We start from the raw sequence: 20,707 nt of genomic DNA, 5'->3' as shown, positions 1-20,707 counted from the left end.
ATGAAAGCCTTTGACACCAAGAAGAGCCCCACCTCGGGGTCCTGATTTCCAGCGCGTGCCCCATCTTGCTGGGCTTCTCCTGCCTTCCCAGCCCGGGCTTGGCCAGGTAATCCCTGGTGTCCCCCCTGTGAGAGAGAGAGCTTGCCCACAGCTCCCACCACACAGGAGGGACAGAGCTTGTCCCTGGCCCCGTCCTCTCCCTGCCCGGTGCCTTGCTTTCCCGATGCAGCTCTGCTTGACGAAGTGCCTCCTCCAGCTGTGTCGGAATCCCTTTCCGTCACTGGGTGGACAGACTACAGGCTCCTGATGAATGGTCGTCCCCTGAGCGCGCGCGGAGTGTGGGGCACCAGGGGGTCAGGATGGGAGGCAGGAGTGGCAGGCCAGGGCCTCTGGACTGAGCCCCCGAGTCTGTGCCACCCCTTTCAGAGGGACGCTTCCCGCATCACCCACTTGGTTTCAGCAAGAGGTCCGGCTTACTCTTCAGTTTCACAGGATAGAGAAAGATGGTGTGGAGGGACATGAAGGAGACAGTGAGTAAAGAAAGGGGCGCACCCACGGGGACAGGAAAGGAAGTTCCATTTTGATATCGCTGGATTCACACCCTAGCCCAGGCCCTTACTGGGTCCGTGACCTGAGGACATCACTTCCTCTCTCTGTGCCTCGGTTTCCTTCTCTGAGACAGAATATTTTCATTACCCCAAAAGGAAACCCCATACTCAAGAAGCAGTCTCTCGTTTCCGTCTCTCCCACCCCGTGGCAACCACCCACCTGCTCTCTGTGCGTTTAGAAACTGGATATTTCACATAGATGGAATCATACAGTGTGTATCCTTTCATGGCTGGTTGCTTTTCATGTGTTCCAAGTCCTTCCATGTCGTGTGTGCCAAACTTCATTCCTTTTTATGGCTGAATAACGGTCCCCTGGGTGGCAGTCCCACATTGAGTTTATCCATTCATCAGTGGGTGGACCTTTGGGTGGTTCCCACCTTTTGGCTGTGGTGAGGAGTGCTGCTGGAATATTCACATGCCAGGTTTTGTTGGAACATCTGTTTTCAGTTCCTTTGGGTATATACCTAGAAGTCAAACTGTTGGATCATATGGAAGTTCTGTGTTGAACTTTCTGAGGATCTGCCCGCGTTTCATTCTGGGACAGGCACTCAGCACTGCATGGCACAGAGGACAGCATCATCAGTGGCGCTCACCAAGCGCCAGGTGCTCTTCTAAACACTTTGCCTGTGGTCACATTTCATCCACATTACCCTGTGACGGGGATGTTACTATTATTCCCATTTCACAGAGGGGACTGAGGCCCGGGGAGTTCTGAGTGATTTGTCCTATGTGTGCAGTTGCTCTTCTGACCCGGGGGGAATTAAGTCCCCAGGCAGAGTGAAGGTGGCAGGGAGGCCAGCGTCAGCTCAGGGAAGACTTCCTCCCTGCTACAGCTCTGCAGCCGCAGAGGAGCTGCTTCCATTAGGAGCGACTGTTTTGTCCCTGGACTTGTCTAGGCGGGCCTGATTATCAAGCGAGCCTGGAGGGGTCATTGGGTGGTGTGGTCCCTGAGGTCACCTTCCAGCCCCGTTAGGATGCACAGGAACTGAAGTGGTCCCTGGACACCAGCACCTCAGGCTCACAGAGGGGTGAAGTCATGGGGGCCGTGGGGAGGACTCCTGGTCCCTAGGGGCTCTGAGCTTCGGGCCGGCCAGCCTGCACCTGTGTCTGGGTGAGGCCCTGGGGATTGGGCTGACCCCAGGCTGAGGTCCCGGCCCTCGTCCTGCTGTAGCCCATCATTTCTGACTACCCTTGTTTCCTGACTTCGCAGCCAGAGGTGGCGCAGAGGGCCCAGGTGCAGGCCTCGGGACTGGCTGCAGTACAGCCGGTGCCAGGGGCACACCCAGTGCCAGTGTACGCCTACTCCATGAAGGACCCCTCCTGCAGAGAGGTAAGGCTCTCCCCAGCCCCCACCTCCCCTCCCGAGGGCCCACATCCCACCAGGCAGAGAGAGGTGGAGCTGGAGTAAGAATCCAGTCCTCAACCAGCACCTACTCTACGCCCTCCCGGCTCCTGGTTCCCTGTCACGAAGCCCCTCTCCGAGCATGAGCCACTCCCAGGGCAGGCAGAGGCTAGCAGAGGCCCGAGGTCAGCAGGCAGGGCTAGTGTGCATGGCGACCTGGGAGGGCATCCTGTGTAGAGAGAGGCATGACCTGCACAGCAGATAGCAGAGGGCAGGGCAGGAGCAAAGGGCACGGGGGCGCACTGGTCCCTGCCGCCCACCACCCCAGTGCCTTGGAGGCCCCTGACCCTGCCCTGTGACTCCCTACTGCGCAGGAGGTCTCCAACACAGCCACACCACAGAAGAGGAAGTCCTGCCAGACCGAGTACCCCAGGAAGGTTATCAAGATGGAGTCTGAGGAGGAGAAGGAGGCAAGGTTGGCTCGGAGCTCCCCCGAGCAGCCCAGGCCCAGCACCTCCGCGGCCGTCTCGCCGCCCCGCCTGGACGGGCCCCCCACCCCCGAGAGCCCCATCATAAGAAATGAGACCTTCCTGCCTGACAGCAACCATGCGACCAGCGACCCTGGGGAGGCAGGTAGGGAGGTGGGTAGGCCGCAGGGGCTGAGGCCTGTAGGCTGTCCTTCGGGGCTGGGTGGGGCCCTCTTCTGCATCCTGGCCCCACTCAGGAAGCCCAAAGCCTGTAGCATTCCTAGTGTGTCTTGCCCTCAGCCCCGACCAAATGGGGAAGGGAAGGCCCAAGGTTTGTCTGGGGGTGAGAGTGGATAGTCTTCCAAGTGCTTTGCTGGGATGCCAGTGTGGGGAGGGAGCATGAAGGGCTGAAGACCCCAGTTCCTTAGCTCCGTCCCCTAACATACTCACAGAACCCAGCCCCTGCACAGGGCGGGTCTCCCAAAGAAATGTTTGCTGTGAGGTGCCTAGCATGTACCCAGAGAGGATGTGGGTAAAGTCCACATCCAGCAGTTCCCAGATTTTTCTGCAAAGGCCAACCACCTAAGGTACCTCATTTGTCCAGGATACCTTTTATGGCTCCAGGGAGTCCTTTTACATGAGTTGAGGTCAACCTACAGAATTCTGGAATGTTCAAGACAGTTCTTCCTGGATCTGTCATACCCAGAGTCCAGCTTTATTTTCATTCTAGGTCTCAGACGGAGCCCTGACCCTGCTCACATACTCAGCCCTGACAGTCTTTACTCACAAATGCTATTGGTAATCAAAAGGTTTTGATTAACCTAGATAAAGTACCTTTTAACTCAAACATCTCATCTCATGAGGCTGAGAATTGGAACAAACCAGTGTACTGCATTAGGATGGCAAAAGATTCCGAACCAAGTGGTGCTTGTCACTCCCTCCTACAGGTAATAGATTCTGAATCCAGGGCCAACAGCTGAATTAAGTGTTCACAGACAAGGGACAGCAGGTGGTGATGGAAAGCCACCTGGAATAAGCCCTCTACACAAGCAGGTCCACGCTGCCCCCTTGCAGGGCACACGCCACCTGCCCAGTCTGCCGGCCTTCAGGGATTCCCACTGGAGAACACCCCAGGCCCCCTGGGTGAGCACCCCTGGCAGGGCCTAACACTGAATCCCCTGCCCCCTTTCAGAGGAACGCATCGTGGTGATCAGCAGCTCGGAAGACTCAGATGCTGAAAACTCGGTGAGTGGCCCGGAAATTTGGCCCAGGACTCCTGCCTGCCCCCATTCCAGGTCCCAGGGGTCACAGCCACAGCAGGTGACTCTCAGACTTCCCTTGCAGCAGGGGCATTTACCAGCGAGGCATGAGTTGTAGGCTGTCCAGAGGATACCAGCCCTCCCTCTGTCCCAGGGCAGGGGCCTTCAGTGACCATATGTGCTCTTCTGAAAAGCGGAGAGAGGGCTTCCTTCTAGAGCCCTGTCTCCTTTCTGGACTAGCCAGTGCCCCTGTCTGGAGCTTCCTCATGCATTTTCCACCCTCCTAAGTCCTCAAAGAAGAGGGCGGACAAGAACCCACTCCTTGGTTACTTGCAGCTAGGGAGGGCCAGTGCAGGGGTGTGAGGGCGCAGAGCAGCACCGACAGGGCCCAGACATGCAAGCTGTGACTCTAAAGCCATCCCACCATGGACCAAGTGGCCTTATAGGGTGTGGCCCTCCTGTCCCTGGAGGTTTGTTAATGGAGGCTGGGCTGTCACTCATTCAGGGGAAAAAGGGATCGGAATAGAGTGGAAGGTTGGACTGGGTGGCCCCTGAGGTCCCTTCCAGCGCTCAGTCTGAGGTTCTGTGTTGGAAAGCGTACGGAGACCATGGTGCCACCACCCTCCTCGCCAGTCCACCCCCCACCGAGAGCTCGCCGACTGTCCCGCCCCTGCCGGGCCTCCCGTCTGCCCTACGGCACATGCCGCCCCCCGGCTTGGCCTCCCCACCATCCCGCCCAGCAAGGTGCCGAGCCCGAAGCCGAGTATCCCAGCCATCCCGCCGGTCACCAGGAGCCAGCTGCCGTCCACCGCGGGATCAACCTGCTGTCACGCGGAGCACAAAGAACCACGCGCCTTCACCATGCCTTCCGCCAGCCCCCCAAAGCGTGTTGTACCCCGATGTGGACTTGTCTACCCACCACCACGGTCCAAGCCTCCGCCCCTGCCACCACAGCGCCTGCCAGCCATCCTGCCAGTCTCCAGGAGTCTCCTGCCCGCCTCCAAAGGGCCAACAGCCAGCCCCACCGGGCGCGAGGGCCAGCGCGATCCCGCAGCCGCTCCCTCCGGGGCTTACCCCAAGTAACCCAGTGGCTCAACAACTTCTTCGCCCTTCCTTTCTCCTCTCTGACTCCCCAGCTCGATGCCTCTCTCAGCCGGGGTGTAGGGAGAGGCACAACCCCAACTCTTGGGGCAGGAATCTCCCCTGGGGATTCTGGCAGAGCTCCCAGGGAGAAACCCCCAGTCCAGCTGCCACTGGAAGTCCCTCCAAATGCACTCCCACCGCCGCACGCCCCGCAGAGGCCTCCCACCAGCGCAGGCTCCCCGAGACAAGCCTCTGAGAGCCCCAGCTGCCTCCCTCCTCTACAGCCCCAACCCGGCTCACACTCTGAACCCTGAGCCTGGTCACCTTCCTAGGCCAGCACCCACTCCCTGCTCCCCAAGCCCCCTCCGTCCTGCTGCCCAGCCCAGCCCAGCCTGCACACCTGAAGGCTCTGCACACAGTAGGCGTCCAGTCCATCTGGTCAGGGAGTGAGCCAGACAATGAACGGCACCGTGGAACTCTGGGCAGAGAGACTGAGATCCTCCCCAGCCAGGAGGGCGTGACTGAGATTCAGGCCATCGTTCCTCGCATCCTCGGGCCTCTTTGCCCAAGAAAAGGAAGCTTCTCTCATGCTTTGCACCTCCCACTGCCTCCATCCCGACCCCATGCCTTTCCACTGGGTCTCTGCCAGGATGTAAGCCGACGAGGGCAGGGCCTGTGTCGATCCCAGGCCCTGGCAGGTGTGGGCTGCTCAATAAACACTTGTTGAACCATCGCCCTTGCAAACCTCCTTCCGTAACCATCAGATTCCCCGCTGGGCTTAGCCCTTCCCTGCAGGTGGTTTTTGTCTCCTCCCTGCGCTGACACTTGGTTCACTTGTGGAACAACATATCCCTCTTTCCCCCATCCTGTGAGTATCAGAGGTGGGGTCCAGGCCCTCTGTGCCTTTGAGGTTCCAGCTCTCCAGCTGAACCTGCTTTACCCAGCTCGTGTCAGACATCCTCCCAACCCCCCTGCTGTAGGGAGACTCAGGCACCTGCCTCTAGGGTTCCTCTCCCCACCCAAGTCTGGCCGCCTTCCTGGGTGACTTCAGCATCCACCACCCTGGCCTCTCCTCTCCTTGACCTTTCAGGGATCTTCAGCCTGTTCCCCTGCAGCTACCAGCCCCATCCCCACCCCCTCCCCTGGACCTCACCATCACTGAGAACTTTCCATCTCTCAGCTGGCCCACTCCACTCTGACCACAGCCTCCTGTTCCTCAAGCTCTCAGTCACTTACTTTCGGGACCTCCACTCTCTCCCTTCCAGCTCCTCCTGCCTAAACCTCTACCCAGCAGCCAGCAGAGTCCACCATTTCAGCCACGAGGGTCTCAGCACCCACCCCACACCCCCTCCCCCCCGCCCCTGGCCTCGGGTAAGCTACCCTCCAAAGACAGACCTGGAAGGATTTGGTAGCGTCGCTCCTCTGCACTGCCACCTGGAGGCCATCTTCTGTGGGAGAAAAGTCAAGGGGAGGAGGAGAGCTTCAAATGAAGGTCTGGGGCTCCTTGGCACTCCTGCCTCAGCATGCCCCTCCTCCACAGCGGCTCCCCACACCTCCACTTCCCTAGCGCTGGTCCCTCATCCCTACCCTCGCTCACAGCAGGTGGCTTCACCTTCTGCCCTAGGAGGACAGTAGGACAGGTGCTGTGGAGTGGCCCACATCTCACTCTGATGACAGACTGACCTGACCCCATCACATCCTTCCTCCTTCCCCCTCATCCCTTCTGTTAGGGTGATGAAGACAGCCACCTCCCTGGAGGATTCACTCTCCCTCCTCCTGGCCCAGCCCTCCTGCCTCCTTGGGGGCCTCCCTCCACCTCCCTATCCTCATCCGCATCTTCAGGTGCTTCCTCTGAGCTGCAGCTCAGCACCCTGAAGAAAGTCTTTCCCATCTTGCCAACTCCCGCCCCGCATTTACCCTTCAGCCTTCACCCCCTCGGCGCTCCTGCCTCACCCCACCCCCCTGCCCTTCCCCGCCAGGCCAGTGAGCCCTGCCACCAGCACCAGGGGACACCCCCATGCCTCCAAGTGCAGCGGTCACCTTCAGTCCTGACTCCCTGAAAGACTGCCGCCCTCGGCTTCGGGACGGCTCCTCCCGCACTCGCTGCTCCTCCTCACTCTCCCTTCAAGTCTCTTTGTTCTTTTAAGTGTTGTTCGTCCAGCTCAGGTTCTGGGCCCTCTTCTCTTTAGTCTGGACATTCTCTCCGTGATCTAGCCAAGCCCATGGCTTCACCATGGGCTCCCTCCTGCCCGCCAGGCCAGCACAGCCAGTGGCCTCCCGACTTGCCCACTCGGATGCCCCATAGAATCAACTCCGCTCTCTCCTCCCTTCTTGGTAAACCGCACTATCTGCCCAGTTATAGGAGCCAAGACCCCAGAGCTGCCTGGGACGCCCCCCTCTTTTTTATTATTCTTCACAGCCAATCAATTTTTGAGTCTTTTCTTTCCATGTTCTAAATTCCTCTGAAATCTGGGCACTTCTTTCACTCCCATAATCTTGAGAAAAATAAAACAAATTGGCCCTGGGTAGAACTAGAAGCCTGGGAAGGACAGGACTGGGCTGCCACTGGTCCCGCCGGACATCAGGAGAGTCAGGTGGAGGCATGGAAATCAGCAGTGTTGGGGGAGGGGCGTCAGGGAGCCACTAAGTGACGTCGGAGGTCGATCAACTCAGGAGGGAGAAGTGCATTGCAGGTTACAAAGAGTTAAATGATTAGAAGCAGCTGCTCACCTTTAGAGACCAGGCCTGGAGGCGAAGGAGCCAGAGGGTCACTGCCTTTGTGCAGGTGTTCTTCAGACCCACGTTTTTAAAATTAACCATTTCAGGAGTGCAATACTTACTGGAATAAAGTATTTAAAAAGAAAGGTTAGACCCCCCCTAATTAGGTACATCTCTCACCCACCTTCCACGCCCCCTTCCAGACCTCTGGTGTTCCCAGAGTCCCTTAGAGGGAGGGCGCAGGGTGACATTTGCAGGCGCCCGAGGCAACCATGTCCTCCCCTCTGTGGCCTTTACCTGAGCTGTGGAATACTGGCCTGCTAAGACACCACGTTTTCCACGTGTCTCAGGCCGCGTAGGACCCCCGCTCAGGGTGCAGTGGCTGGAACCCAGACGTGTCTGGGGGCTCTGGCACAGACCTGGCCTGGTGGGCGGGGCTCGGGGAGAGGCTGCTTGAGCAGCAGGGGTGCTCTGTAGGAGAGCTCGCCCCTGCTGGAGAGCCAGCAGGACAGTAGTCATGTGGAGGGGCGAGGCCCAGTTCTGACAGTGGAGACCTGGGGTGCAGACTGTGCCTAAAAAAACACTGCGCGCCCTGTGGTAGGGTCCGGAGCAGGAAAAGGTAGATGTTCTCACCTGCTTTTGCGACAGATGACTCGCCCCAGTGTCCGGCAGCAACAGGACCAAGTGGAAGCAGGAGGGGGCCTAGCCGGGGGAGGGGAGAGCCCCTGGCAGAAGTGGCCATGGTGACCGGCAGTGGAAAGGAGGCCTGTGAGGAGCAGCTGATCCAGGGGAGGGGCCGTGATGCTGGTGAGTGTGTGTATCAGAAAAAGAAGCAGCTGCTTGGCTGAGAAGCTGGGAGCCGTGCCCTCCGATGGGCGGCAGCAGCCTGCCGAGGGGCCACGGGCTGGCTAACGAGATGGTTCAGTTCACAGATAACATGTGAGGCATCTCTGGCGCCTTCAGACGTTGCAAGAGCTGGGGTTCTGTGTCTGCAAAATACAGCCGTGCTTGTGTCTTGCCAAACTGATCCCAGCTGTTGCTTAAGCTCAGGTGATCAGAAAGTTCCTCGGGAGCTGGGGACTTTTGATTGCATTGATAGCATTTACGTCGGACGCTGGATAGGTACCTTCGGGTGATGATGCTGCGTATCAAAGAGTCTGGCCCCTCTGATTTGCTGATGCCCGAACGTGAAATGAATCCATAATTAGGGCAGTCGTTCTCAACCCTGGCTGCACACTGGAATCACTAGTTGGAGGGGGGTGGGCTACCAAGGACAGATTCCTGAGTCCCACCCCCTGAGATTCTAACTGACTTGGTCTGAGGTGCAGCCTGGACAGCAAGATTCTTTTCAGCTGCTCATGCACAACCAAAGTAGAGAAGCACTAAACTGGGGGATTCAGTTGCTTATCTGTGTCAGAGAAATGCCAATTCGTGTGTGTATCAGCCTTGAACAGAGGTGACGTGGACATGCCGGGACATGATCCAGGTGGGGAGAGGAGGCGCCGGATCTTCCCAGATGAACTTCCTAGGCTTTTGGAAAGTGATAGGACGTCACCCCCGTGCTTCCTACGAGCACCCTTGGTACAGCCACTGCACCGGCCTTGTTGAGTTGGGATGCGGCTGATCTGTTAAGTTGACTGTGATGAAAATAGGTGAAATACCGCTCGTGAGCCCGGCTGCATGCTTGTCCTGGTTGCCTGGGTGTCCTGAAAGAGCCCTGGGTCCCCCGTGGCTGAGTCTGAGCACAGCTTTGCGGTCAAAGAAACAGTCCACTAGCCAAGTATCCGGTATTTACTCACATCTTTCAAAGGCTATTACGGGGCTCCAGCTCATACCTCAGAGCCGCACTCCCTACATCCTCTGCCCGTCCCTCCAGCCCTCGTCATCTTCCACTCCCTGGCCCTCTGAGCGTTTTCCGACTTCTCACTTTCCAGTCCTCGCACGTGGGCTCTGGTCTCTTCCCCACTCCTGCTCCTGCTGCCGCCATTCTTTTCCCTTCCCAGCACATCACAGCCCTTTCCAGTAAAAGGCCCTCTCCTGGAAGCTTGGCTCCTGGTTTCCACCACTGTCCCTCTCGATGCCCCCTCCGTCATCCTGAGTGCGGAGTAAGGTCGGGGAGGGTGGTGTGGGGGGTGGGACATGAGGGTTTCCCTTAGTGAGCAGGGCCAGAAAGGCGTCTGTGTGCTGCTTCTGTTAACTCTGGGTCTTAGGAAAGTCTTTTGGAAACGGGTCAGTACTTCCCAGCTGTGTTGCTGGGATTTAAGGCAGCGAAGGGGAATTTCGTTTACTGCTGGGTGGAGTTCAGTGGAAGGCATTCCAGTAAGACCAGCCCCAGGGGTAGCCATTCTTTATGGAAATCCCCAAAGGGAAGAGGAATCTGGGAGGAAGGGGAGTCAGGGCTGGAAGATCCAGCCTTCCCTTCCCTGGCAAGCTCAGCCGAAAGGGCCGTCGTTTACCTGAGGGAGTCAGCAGGGCCTTCAGTACACTCAGGACAAGGACAATTCCATCACTATCATAGAGAAAATGACCCCAGGGACCATGGGGGGCTCTAAAGAATGAGTTCTCATGACCATTCATAAGTGACTCTGCTACGAAGGTGGGGGCGTTGGCCCAAGGATGCAGCTGTGCCCCCCTCCAGGGAGCTCAGCTCTTGGAAGAGAATGTCCAAAGAGAAGACTCTGGCCTTACAGCCCGAAGGGACGCTGCCAGAAGGAAGACAGGTGGAAGCGCTCGGGGCCGCTGCCGGCGCCTCTGCAGCTGCGTTTGGAGCGAAGAGGAGACGGAAGAAGGGAAAGCCCAGGGTGCCATGTCAGTGGGCGGCAAAGAGGACTCGGCCGAGGGGACGACTCTTCAGCCGAGGCCCAGGGGAGGACATAGCAAGGAGAGCCCAGATCTTTCCACCAGCCCCAGTGTGAGAGCACCCCGGCCTCGTGAACAGAACAGCCCTGGAAGACTGGAGATAGGAAACAGCTGGATCCTCCCATCCACCTGCTGCCAACTTCAAGGAAGACACCTGGAGAAGGCTCCTTCCAGGGAGGCAGAGGATCAGTGACAGTGAGACAGATTCAGAGCACGACACGCCAAAGCAGGCTTTGATGCGTGGCCCAGCCGAGGATGCAAGGCCTTTGACAAAGTCTTCTGACAAATTAGAGCCTCAGGGATAACATCCCAGAACTCACGGGTTTCTCTCAGCAAAAGCAGCTCTAGATGGATTCACAGCAAATGTCTGTTTCTATATCAGTGACTAGGAGGAAGTTGGTGAGCCTGGAGGAGGCTATGGAATGCAAATAAGGTGAAAATCAGCCACTCCCAGGAAAATCCAGCACTTGTTAATTGTGGTTAGTAAAACTTTGCTCTTGGCTGAAGTTTTGGTCAAATGTTTCACCTGGAGAGTGGAAGTGCCCAAGAGAGTTTGCTAATTCTGTCCCAGACCAGGGACATCAGCCAGAGGCCGCAGTTCAGCGAGGCCTATCGGCCCCGAGGCTGACTCCATCAGCCAGCAGGGGCAGCCGTAAGGGGGAAAGGCCCGAGACCTGCTCTGGACTTTGTCCCAGCAGTGCCCCCAGCCGGCCCCATGACACTGGCCATGGCCCTTCCTCCGGGTCTCTGGTTAGTGTCCTCAGTGGCATTCACAGGAGCTTCTGAGCAGGCCACCAAAGACTGAACATCTGGCTTTGGTAGGTGTACAAATGATGACCAATTAACAGTATATTATGAAAGGCTCCACCTCCCACTGCAGCCCCAGCTCCTGGTGAAACTCTGAGCCAGAGAGCCCTTCCCCCACCTCGGAGGTCTTTCAAACTGTGTTCTTGCCTTGGTGCTGGAGAGAACACAGCCTCAGGGGCCCAGCCTAGAGGACCCCTGGCCTCAGATTTCCTTAAGCGGCCAGCTCCTGGATGCCAAATGATGGAGGGCCCCCAGGTTCTGAGGCTTCTCGCCACTGCTCTCACAGCCAAGTTCTGTGTGTCCCCCAGATGTGGCCTCTGAGGCCAAGCAGCCCTCGCCTCCCCTTTGTGCAGGACACTGGGATCTTGGCTGGCTTGGTGGACAAGAAAAGCCAGGCATCTGACCTCTTCCAGGGAAACACCTGGGGTTCTAGATGAGGCTGCTTCCCCCTGTCCCAGGTTCATGTTTCTTCTGAGTCTGCCCAGAGAGACGAAGCGAGGAGCAGACACCTCCGGCCCTGCACCTCCACACCTAGCCCTGCTCGCCCGTGCACACACTCACCCACGTGGCCTCACACTTTCACACCCACTGTGCCAACACAAGTCCCCAAGTCCACAGCCCCTCATGCACACCCAGATGCACACACACACACACACCTGCATTCATTTCCACATGTGCTTTCACCCACACTCACACTTGCCCATGTGATCTCATCCGACTCACTCACTAAGGCACATGCCCTGGTTCACACGCACCACCCTCACACCTGCACGTGCACACTCACGTCCGTCCATGCACTGGCTCGGAAGCCCGCCTTCCCTTTCCCAGTAACATGTCCTCCCTCATGTGCACACAGATGCCCCCACCATACCCACGTGCTTGTGTTCCCATGCACACTTACACTCACGCATGCACACCTGCTCACGGGCATGTGCTCACATGGCCACTGAGCTCCCTCCCACCCTCCAGACCCCTGACCTGTTGGTTTTCTGTGTTTCAGCCCTCCCAAGAGCCGGACGACAGCAGCAGTGAGTCTGGTGACCTCCAGCTGGAGGGGCCCAGCTCCCTCGGGGTCCTGGACAAAAGCCTTGCTGAGTCTCAAGCAGAAGACAGACCCCTGGTTTTCTTCGACCTCAAGATTGACAATGAAAGTGGGTTCTCCAGTGACCACCCCACCCCTTTCTAGCTTAGTCCCTGTGTCCCCAAGATAAGCACAGGCAGAGCCGCCTGTGAGCCCAGGAGAGCCTGGGGCTCTGGCCGGTGGCTGCAGCCAGAGGGTGCCGCTGAGCACTGGCCTCCCAGCTGTCTGAACTTGGTTGTTTGAATGAGGATGTTTGCTTTGATCAGTGCCTGAGATGTGGGACGAGAGCCTCCCTGGGTTCCTCCTGACCAGCGCTTCTCTTAGGGAGCACATTTCTAAACCGAAACACAATGTGAAACTCGCTGCTGTGAGACCAACAATCCAAGCATGGCCTTAGGCTGGGACTGCACACTGCTGAGTACAGAGCCCGTTTGTTCCACAGGGAGGCCAGCAGAGCCCAGGCCACAGAGAGATATGACCCCTTCTCCCTCAGCTCCACGGTGGTTGCCCTGGTCCTGCAGAAGGCCAGGCCCTGCCCTGTGGCCTGGACTTAGCATGGGGCCAGCCCAGGCAGACAGCAGCAGGTGTTTACAGTGGACAGGGAAGCAATTTGCAGACCTCGCTGGGCGATTCGGGGCCGCGCTCTGAGTGGAGTGGACTGAGCAGGTGTGCTGTCTGACCCAGGGCGCTGATGGCTTAGCTAAGTGACTGATGGGGTTGGAGGCCAGGGGGCCTAGGCAGAAACAGTGAGGGAGCTCAAGTGTGGGTGGGTGGAGGCTGGCAGAAGACAGGAGGGACCTGGAGCGAGAGAGTTCGGCGAACTGGGGCAGGTGGCAGAGCAAAAGGGGAGCAAGGGGTGCTTGGAGGGCAGCCCCCTCCCCTTCTGACCCTGTCCCCATCAGAGCCAGGGTCAGAGCCGCACCTGAGGCTAATGCTGGGTTCCTGCCAGCGGGCCCCAACGTGGGACCTCTGGGCAGTGGGTCGGGAACCCTAGATGACCCCCTGTACCTGGACAGTGTCCCTTGCCAGTGTCTCTGGGGCCTCACGTTGCCCTTCTCTCCCGCCCAGCCCAGAAGATTAGCCAGCTGGCGGCTGTGAACCAGGAAAGCCAGTTCCGGGCGCTGATCCAGCCCGAGGCCTTCGGCATCTACTCCAAGGCCGTCTCCCTGGAGGTGGGCCTGCAGCACTTCCTGCGCTTCCTGGACGGCCTGCACCGCCCCGTGCTGGCCTGCTATCAGCTGTGGGGGCCCAGCCTCCCCAGCTTCTTCCAGGCCCTGGAGGACATGAACAGGCTGTCGGAGTTCCAGAAGGCCATCTCGGGCTTCCTGGCCGCCCTGCCTCTCATCCAGGAGTGCGTGCCCGGGGCCAGCAGCTTCAAACTCAAGAGTCTGGCCAGGACCTACCTGGCGAGAAACGTGAACGAGCGCAGTGCCCTGGCCGCCGTGCTGGCCATGCGTGACCTGTGCCGCCTCCTCGAGGTGTCTCCGGGCCCCCGGCTGGCCCCGCACATCTACCCCTTCAGCAGCCTGCAGTGCTTCGCGTCGCTGCAGCCCCTGGTGCGGGCGGCCCTCCTGCCCCGGGCCCAGGCCCGCCTGCTGGCCCTCCACAAGGTCAGCTTCATGGAGCTGCTGACCGCACACCGCCATGACCCGCAGGGGGGCTTGAAGAAATACAACCACTTCCTGAGCCCACAGACCCCCTCGTCGCCCCTCACCCAGTCTGTTCTCAACGTGCAGGCTCTGGGCACCTACTTTGAAGGCCTGCTGGAGGAGCCGGCCTTGGCACAGTCAGAAGGCATCGCTACCCGTCTTGCTGGCCGCAGCTTGGCAGAAAGGGCCCCCCAGGAGAGCTGAGAGGAGGGGACGACTGGCTTGGCCTCTGTGGGGACAGAGAAGGATCAGGGTCCCTGGGCCAGGCCCTGCCCATCACAGCATTCCCAGGTCTAGGTCCCCAGTGCTTTGTCGTTTGGTCCAGGATCAGTTCTTCTCTGGGACCAAATTCCCCTTCTCTAAAAATCCCACAGAGAAAGTTCAAGGCCAAGCAGCCACCTGCCAGGGGCCACCAGATCCCCGTACAGGCCCTGGGAGCACCTATGAGTGAGCTCACCAGACCCCAGGCCCCTCCCCTCCAGGAGCCAGAACTAGGGAGGCCCCCAGTGAAGGAGGCATGGCGCTGAGTTCTTGAAGTGGCCCCCATCGTGCCCCGGCCGCCTGACTCACCACTCCCACCCAAGTCCTTGCTGCTCTTCCCTGACAACCCCCACCCCCGCCACAGCCCCAGGGGACCTGCTGACAGCTCTCACAGACACTGCCTGCAATGACTGCAGCCCTATGGGTATCAAAGTGCCTTTCAAACCAAACCGTCCCTCGTGGATTTGGGTTCTCCCAGCCTCTGCCTGCCTGGAGACCGGCTCTGTTCACCTCCCCTTTGGAGCATTTTCATCCCCAAAGGGCCTCCTGTCATTGGAGACAGGGGCTGCTGCTCCATTTCCTGTCCCTGCTTCCACTTTCTGACCCTTCCAAGCCTGCCTCCCTCCTGGCCGCAAAGACGCCTCCCCTCAGTCAAGACTTTGCCTTTGGTCCTCAGGCACCAACCCCTCTCAACATGGCCCCGCTACCCCTCCCCAGCCCCGCTGAGGAGTGTCCTCAAACCCAGCGCTGCTTTCTCTGGAGTCCAGGGACCCACAGCATCAGAGTCTCGGGGGCAGGGCCCAGCAAGCTGTTGTAGCAGGTTCCCCAGATGACTGATGCCCACCAAATTTCAGAACCATTGCTCTGATAGATGGCTTCTCCGAGGAGCAGCAGAGAGAGTTCTGGCCCTGGCCCTGACTGTGTGCACTGAGTGGAATCTAGGAAAGGGCCCCTTCCTGAGCCTCCACATCCCCACCTATAAAATGGGATGGTTGGTCCCAGAGCTGTCACCCAGCTCTGCCATTCTGGGGTTTTAGGAAGAACAGCAGGCCTCTGAGGCTGTGGTCAAGGAGGTTTTCATCCTTGAACCCCTGGTCCCAGCCCTAAGCTAAGGTCTCCAACTCTGTGGCCACACTAGAGGTCAGCAGCAGAACTCAGGCAGGGCAGGTGGGTCTCATCTGACTGGCCGAACCAGTGTCCCTTTCCCATTCCCCCTCGTATCGCTCTCCCGTGGCTCCCTGATCCTGGGATGCTTCCCAGATGCCTCCCAGGCCTCCCGCCTCCATGGCCTCGGCTTCCAGGCTTCCACGCGGGTGAAGTCTGCTCCTCCAGTGGGTGCCCTGGAGACACTTGATGGGACAGGAGAGTGCTGGCTCTCACAGTGAACTCTGACGCATTTAAAATAAGATTCTGATTTAAAGCAGGCGCTGGTTCTGAAGTTCGTCAAAAGCAGGCTGGAGGGCGAGGGGAGGAAGAGGCTGGAGCCCCAGCTTGGATGTGATGACCATCTAGGCAGCAGCAGGGCAGCGCTTGGGCCGCTCCTCACAGCATCTTCCCCTCAGCAGCCCCGCCCCAGGACTGAGCAGTGCCCGCTGACTTCCAGCTCCAAGCCCAGCCCCACGATGCTTGCTATCCTCAGATGGAGTTGATCCCAGGCTGTACAGCAAAGGGCTGTTCTGCCCTCTCTTCACTGTCGCAGCCTTTAATAAAGATGTGAATCTTCAAAGCTTGATGCGCCAATCACAAACTCGGCTTGGCCCACACCAGGCGCCACGGAGCGGCCTCTTGGACAGCGGGCACCTGCCGGCACAGCTGTTCTCTGTGGGAGTCTTCAGGACTCGGCAGAGCTGAGAGCCCCTCGTTGCTCAGTGCTGAGGGCCTCAAGGATGTGAACCCCCACTCTGAGTGGGGAGAACAAGGTGGGCCAGCCTGGGATCATCCCCAAAGGGAAAGAAGCACAGCTTCAAGAATTACCTCCTAGAGGGAGTCAGGGACCAGAGACCAGGGTCTGTAGGAACTTTACCTCTAACCCCGGCTGGGTAATCTTGTACCCTGGGTGTCACAGATGGAATTCTCATTGGTACCTGCAGAGGCTCCCTTGGCACGGGCAGTGTGGAAATAAGTTCCTCTCTTCAACCCTGGCCTGGGTGGAGAGCCAGGTAATGTGACTTTATCGGTGCCACCACCCTTAGCCCCCGCTGCATGTCCCAGATGCCCAAGTCCCAGTCCTGGAGTTTTAGTCCCTAATGACAAACCCAAATATGTCTCCTGTGCTTCATCTTTGAATTCTGTCTCAGGTTTATCCATGTCAATTAACCACAAGCTTGCTGGGCCAGAAGTCAGGACACTGAGTTTCAGCCCTCACTTAGTAACCTCTGACTCTGGTCTGATGCATCAGAATCACGAACGCTCAGGCTTCGACTGAAAAGGGGGTTAATATGGATCATTTTTACCTCTTAGGATCTTATGTGAACCAATGAGAAATGTTTGTGAAAATAGCCTTTTAATGTATGAAGAACCACACAAATGTGAGACCTTATTTTACAGACAATGAAGATGACAGTGTTAGTGCTTTATAACTTATAGGAAAATAAACAGATATTGGATCTTAGCAAACAAAGGAGTTGGGCTTATCTTCAGGGGAATAAGGAACAAGATGTCAACTGTGTGTGTGTGTATGGGGGTGGGGGTGGTTCCTGGGTCCCAGGGAGCCAGGGAGGAGAGCTGGGAGTCTACCCTGGAGCGGCTGAGCAGTAGGTGACTGTGTCCCTGAAACACCCAGATGGGAGGTTTCAGCCACACAGGCCTGGAGCAGAGAACAGCCATCCAGTGGCAGCCCAGCTCAGCCCTGCCAGCCCTCAGGTATTCTGGGGCCCCCTTCTGAGGCCCAAGAGCTCACTGACACCTCCAGGAAGGTAACTTGAGAATAATCTGCTTTAACCTCAACCTTGCTCTTCCTTCTGCCTGCACAACACCCAGCTGCTGCTCCAGTGCCTGGCCCTGCTGTTCCCCTGCCCAGTACCCTCCCCTCATCCAGCCCTGGCCGCCCCCGTCTCCACCCTTACTCCTACCCTCACTCTGACCCGTAGTCCCAACCCTGACAACTCATGAACTCAAGGCTGGCCCCCTCGCCCAGCACTTTCCCGCAGGCCCCGCCCCTGCCCTGTCCCCACCTCCTCTGACCTCAGGCTTGTCTCCACCCCACACCCCGGGGGGCCCGGCCCCTATACCCAGGGTAAGGGGTCCTTTCTCACCTTTCTTCACTCGTCACAATTAAGGGAACTACACAGCTACTGACATCAAACGTCCAGTCAGAGAGAGGTGCACCTTGAGGACCCCGCCCAGAAGGAAGGGCGGTTGAGCTGGAGCTGCTCCCAGGTTCGCCAGCAGAGGGCGCTGCAGCCCACCGGGCCTGGCGGTGAAGGGGCTCCAACACGTGGGTGGGGAATGGCGGTGTGTGGGGTTAAGACTCGGTAGCGTCACCCTTTTCCAAAGTGCCACGCATCCTTCTGGCGCTATGGGAGGTATCTTTAGGTAGATGGTTCACGTTGAAACATTTTTAACATATTAACCGTTTTGTATTTATTTTTGAAAAAATATAGGCTTCATATCAACACCGTGATTTCTGGAATTTCGTTGCTCAGAATGACGCTAAAACGGGATTCTTTAAAGGTCTAATTTAAGGACAAATACGAAGTAACTACAAGCTCAGAAGGAACACAAGTATGACAAAACTTGTGACTTTGGAAGTGGGTGACTTAATTTTGGAAAACATTGGGTTACCAGTAGCATTCAATTGAGGGTCACTGGTGAGGGTTAGAGCTAAGGTTAGGGCCCAGGTTAGAACTGGAGTAAGATGGGGCAGGGGGAGGGGGGCAGGTTAGGAGTCTGGGTGAGGCCTAAGGTTAGATCTGGGGTTATATCAAATTTAGGGTCACATTTGGTGACTGAGGGTAGGAATTGAGTTAGGAATTTAATTAGGAATGGAGTTAATCACACTTCAGGCTACAAGTGTCACTTTAGCAACAGAAAAGTCCATAAAACTGTGGACAGATGGACAGGAACTTCTGAGGAGGACCCCCTAATATGGAACCCCAAGTGCAGCTATCTCACCCCCCCACCCCACCCCGAGCATACTCTTCCAGAATCACCCAGCAGTGGTTCAGCCAGAGCTCACGGGAAGCTCACGGGGTTCATCCTTCCTGAGCCCCGGGGCATGGGGGCACAACGACCCATCCCATCCAGGAGTAAGAGCCTCCAGAACAAATAAATCTCCCAGCTAACGTGACTGAAGATAACCACATGCTGGACAGTCTTTCCTCATTCAGCACAGTTAACCTCATTTAATCTCCCCAACCACCCTGTGTGGTTACACCTTCATCCTCATTCCACGGTGGACTCCGGCTGGGGGGCGGGCAGGAAGGTTGAGTACTTGCTCCAGGTCATTAAACTTGAATGTGGCAGAGTGGGGATTTGCCCCACAGGGAGCCTGTGTCTGCACTGGAGCCCTCTGTGGCCCACACCGCTGGGCGCCTTGCCATGTATTTGGGGCAGGGGTTGGGGGCGGGGTTCTACTCTCTCCTTCCTGTGCCCTCCTGGTCTCTTGACCTCACGTAATGCAAAATGCGGGCCCAGAAAACTCACACCCCAGCCTTCTGGTCCCAGAGCTTGAACTTATCCTCCTTCTTTCTTTTAGGGCAGTGCTTCTTGAAATTTTTTGTCCATTATTGCCCTCCTAGGGAGCCTTTTTAGACAAATTTTTTCCTAGTCATGACTCCACCAATCAAATTTTAATACTGTGATTTCTTAGGATTTTCCACGTACAAGCTCATGTCATCTGCAGATAGAGATGGTTTTACTTCTTACTTACACAGGTGTACTGTGTATCTATTTATGTACTGTGGCTCTTTGGAGGGTCAGAAACCATTGGAATAACTCAGACTTTTAGCGCCCCATCCACCCTGAGCCAAGTTTCATGCTCTGTGGGGCAATACTGTCTCTGTTGAGAAAGCATGATTTGGGGTGAGGCCCCATCCCCTGTCACATTGCAAGGAAGAAGTGTCATGGCGGGTGTTAGCCCCTCCAGTGGCTCAGTTCACGGGTGGGGTGCGGTGGGGACAGGCTGAGGGGTTACGCCTCCCTGGGGCTGAGCCTGCGGCTGGGGAGGCACGGGGGCAGCGCCGCCATTCACTTTTGTCTCAGAGTCGAGGTGTCAGCCCCAAACCTTTTGGACCTTAATAAAGAGATGCCTGTGGTGACTCTATTGAGAGAAGGGTCTAGAATTTCAACTGACTCCCTCCTCAACAAACAAATAAAACAGAAAGTTTGAAAGTCCCTACCCCACCACCCCTTACAAAATGCATTTGGTGCCAATTGAGGACAAAATTCCTTCATTCTTGGCTCAGGGAACTTCCTCAAACTCAGCCCAGAAGAATTCTTTAAAGACCAACTGCCTGGACTGTGCTAAAGTCAGTTTATAAATATTATAAATATCCCAAACTTGATAGCCAAGCAGATTGCAAAAGCTAGCTAGCTAACCACAGAAATTTTCCACAAAGCTCTGCAGCCAAACAAGTGTGATACGAGATATTGCAAAATCTAACACTGCTTGTCCGATGGTCTAAAGCTGAGTTCTTTGCGCAGACGGCAGAGGGCCTGGGGCAGATTTATCCGAGGGCAGACTGTCTCCTGGAGGTCCACGGCCATAAAGCCGCAGCTGACTCCACGGTGCGCTGATTCTAGGGTAAATCAGACCAACCAAGGAGGAGGAGAGGGTGGGCGAGGCTGGGCCCATGGTGGTGCACTTGTCCAGCTTGCTTGGGTGGGGGTAATGGTGCTGGGTGGGGGTTAAGACATGGGCTTTGGAGGAACCTGTTTCAAATCCCAGCTTTGCTGTGTGACCTCGAACTAACTACTTGGCCTCTGTGGCCTCATATGCAAATTGGGGGTGAGAATTCCTACATAGAAAATTGTGAGGATTAAATGAGATACATAAAGCACTAGAGCTTGTGAATTGGCAACCCTCAATAAAAAATAACTCTATACATCCGACACTGCAGAGGATAAGGCGCTGTGCTAACTCCCAGAAAGCACCGCGGCTACTGCCCTCCTCTCTGCCTCGTCTCCTCTCTCCCCATTCCCCCTCCCTCCCTTCCTCTCGCTTCTGGTTCCAATCTATTTAGGATGTGGGCAACTCTGCCCTCCCCAGTTCCTTCTCCCAGTACCTCTGTCCCCATCTCTCCAAGCCTCCTCCACTGTCTCCCCTACCCCAGTGGGGTCACCTTGCAGGCTGCAGGCTGGAGGGGTTCACTACGGTCCCCTCCCCACTCGGCCCCCTCCTGGCTCCAACACGGTCATCTGCAGGAAGGTCACTTTCTCACAGCGCCAACAAAGATGTGGGTTGGACAGAGGAGGTCCTCGGAGAAGCAAATAAATACATCAAGTTTCCAGCTGGGTCTGGAGATAAGGGCTCAGGGAGACAGGCTGAGGCGTCGCAGGCCCTGTGCCGGCTCACCCTTCCCAGCCTGCCCACACTGGCTGCACTGGCAGCAGGAAAGCCTGTTTGGGGAACTT

At 57.2% G+C, this 20,707-nt stretch overlaps 1 protein-coding gene across 14 annotated transcripts in view; it reads left to right on the top strand.

Annotated features, from left to right (window-relative positions):
• PML (PML nuclear body scaffold) overlaps positions 1-15,557 on the top strand; it is a 35,606-nt gene extending 20,049 nt beyond the window's left edge. Inside the window, exons 5-9 of one of the 14 annotated variants that reach the window (XM_010955275.3) lie at positions 1,819-1,938; positions 2,325-2,583; positions 3,610-3,662; positions 12,144-12,294; positions 13,293-15,557. In XM_010955275.3, the coding sequence (XP_010953577.1) occupies positions 1,819-1,938; positions 2,325-2,583; positions 3,610-3,662; positions 12,144-12,294; positions 13,293-14,077 (1,368 nt within the window). In that variant the 3' untranslated portion in view covers positions 14,078-15,557. Of the gene's footprint in view, positions 1-1,818; positions 1,939-2,324; positions 2,592-3,609; positions 3,663-4,181; positions 5,223-5,375; positions 5,493-12,143; positions 12,295-13,292 lie in introns of those variants that run through there. The other 13 variants (XM_045516869.2, XM_045516873.2, XM_010955280.3 and 10 more) reach the window with 13 other exon arrangements.
• The last annotated feature ends 5,150 nt before the right edge of the window (positions 15,558-20,707 follow it).

Source organism: Camelus bactrianus, chromosome 27 (assembly GCF_048773025.1).
Source record: "Camelus bactrianus isolate YW-2024 breed Bactrian camel chromosome 27, ASM4877302v1, whole genome shotgun sequence".
Classification (NCBI taxonomy): Eukaryota; Metazoa; Chordata; class Mammalia; order Artiodactyla; family Camelidae; genus Camelus; species Camelus bactrianus.
The sequence above is the reverse complement of the archived record's forward strand: the minus strand, read 5'-3'. Positions and strand labels throughout refer to the sequence as shown.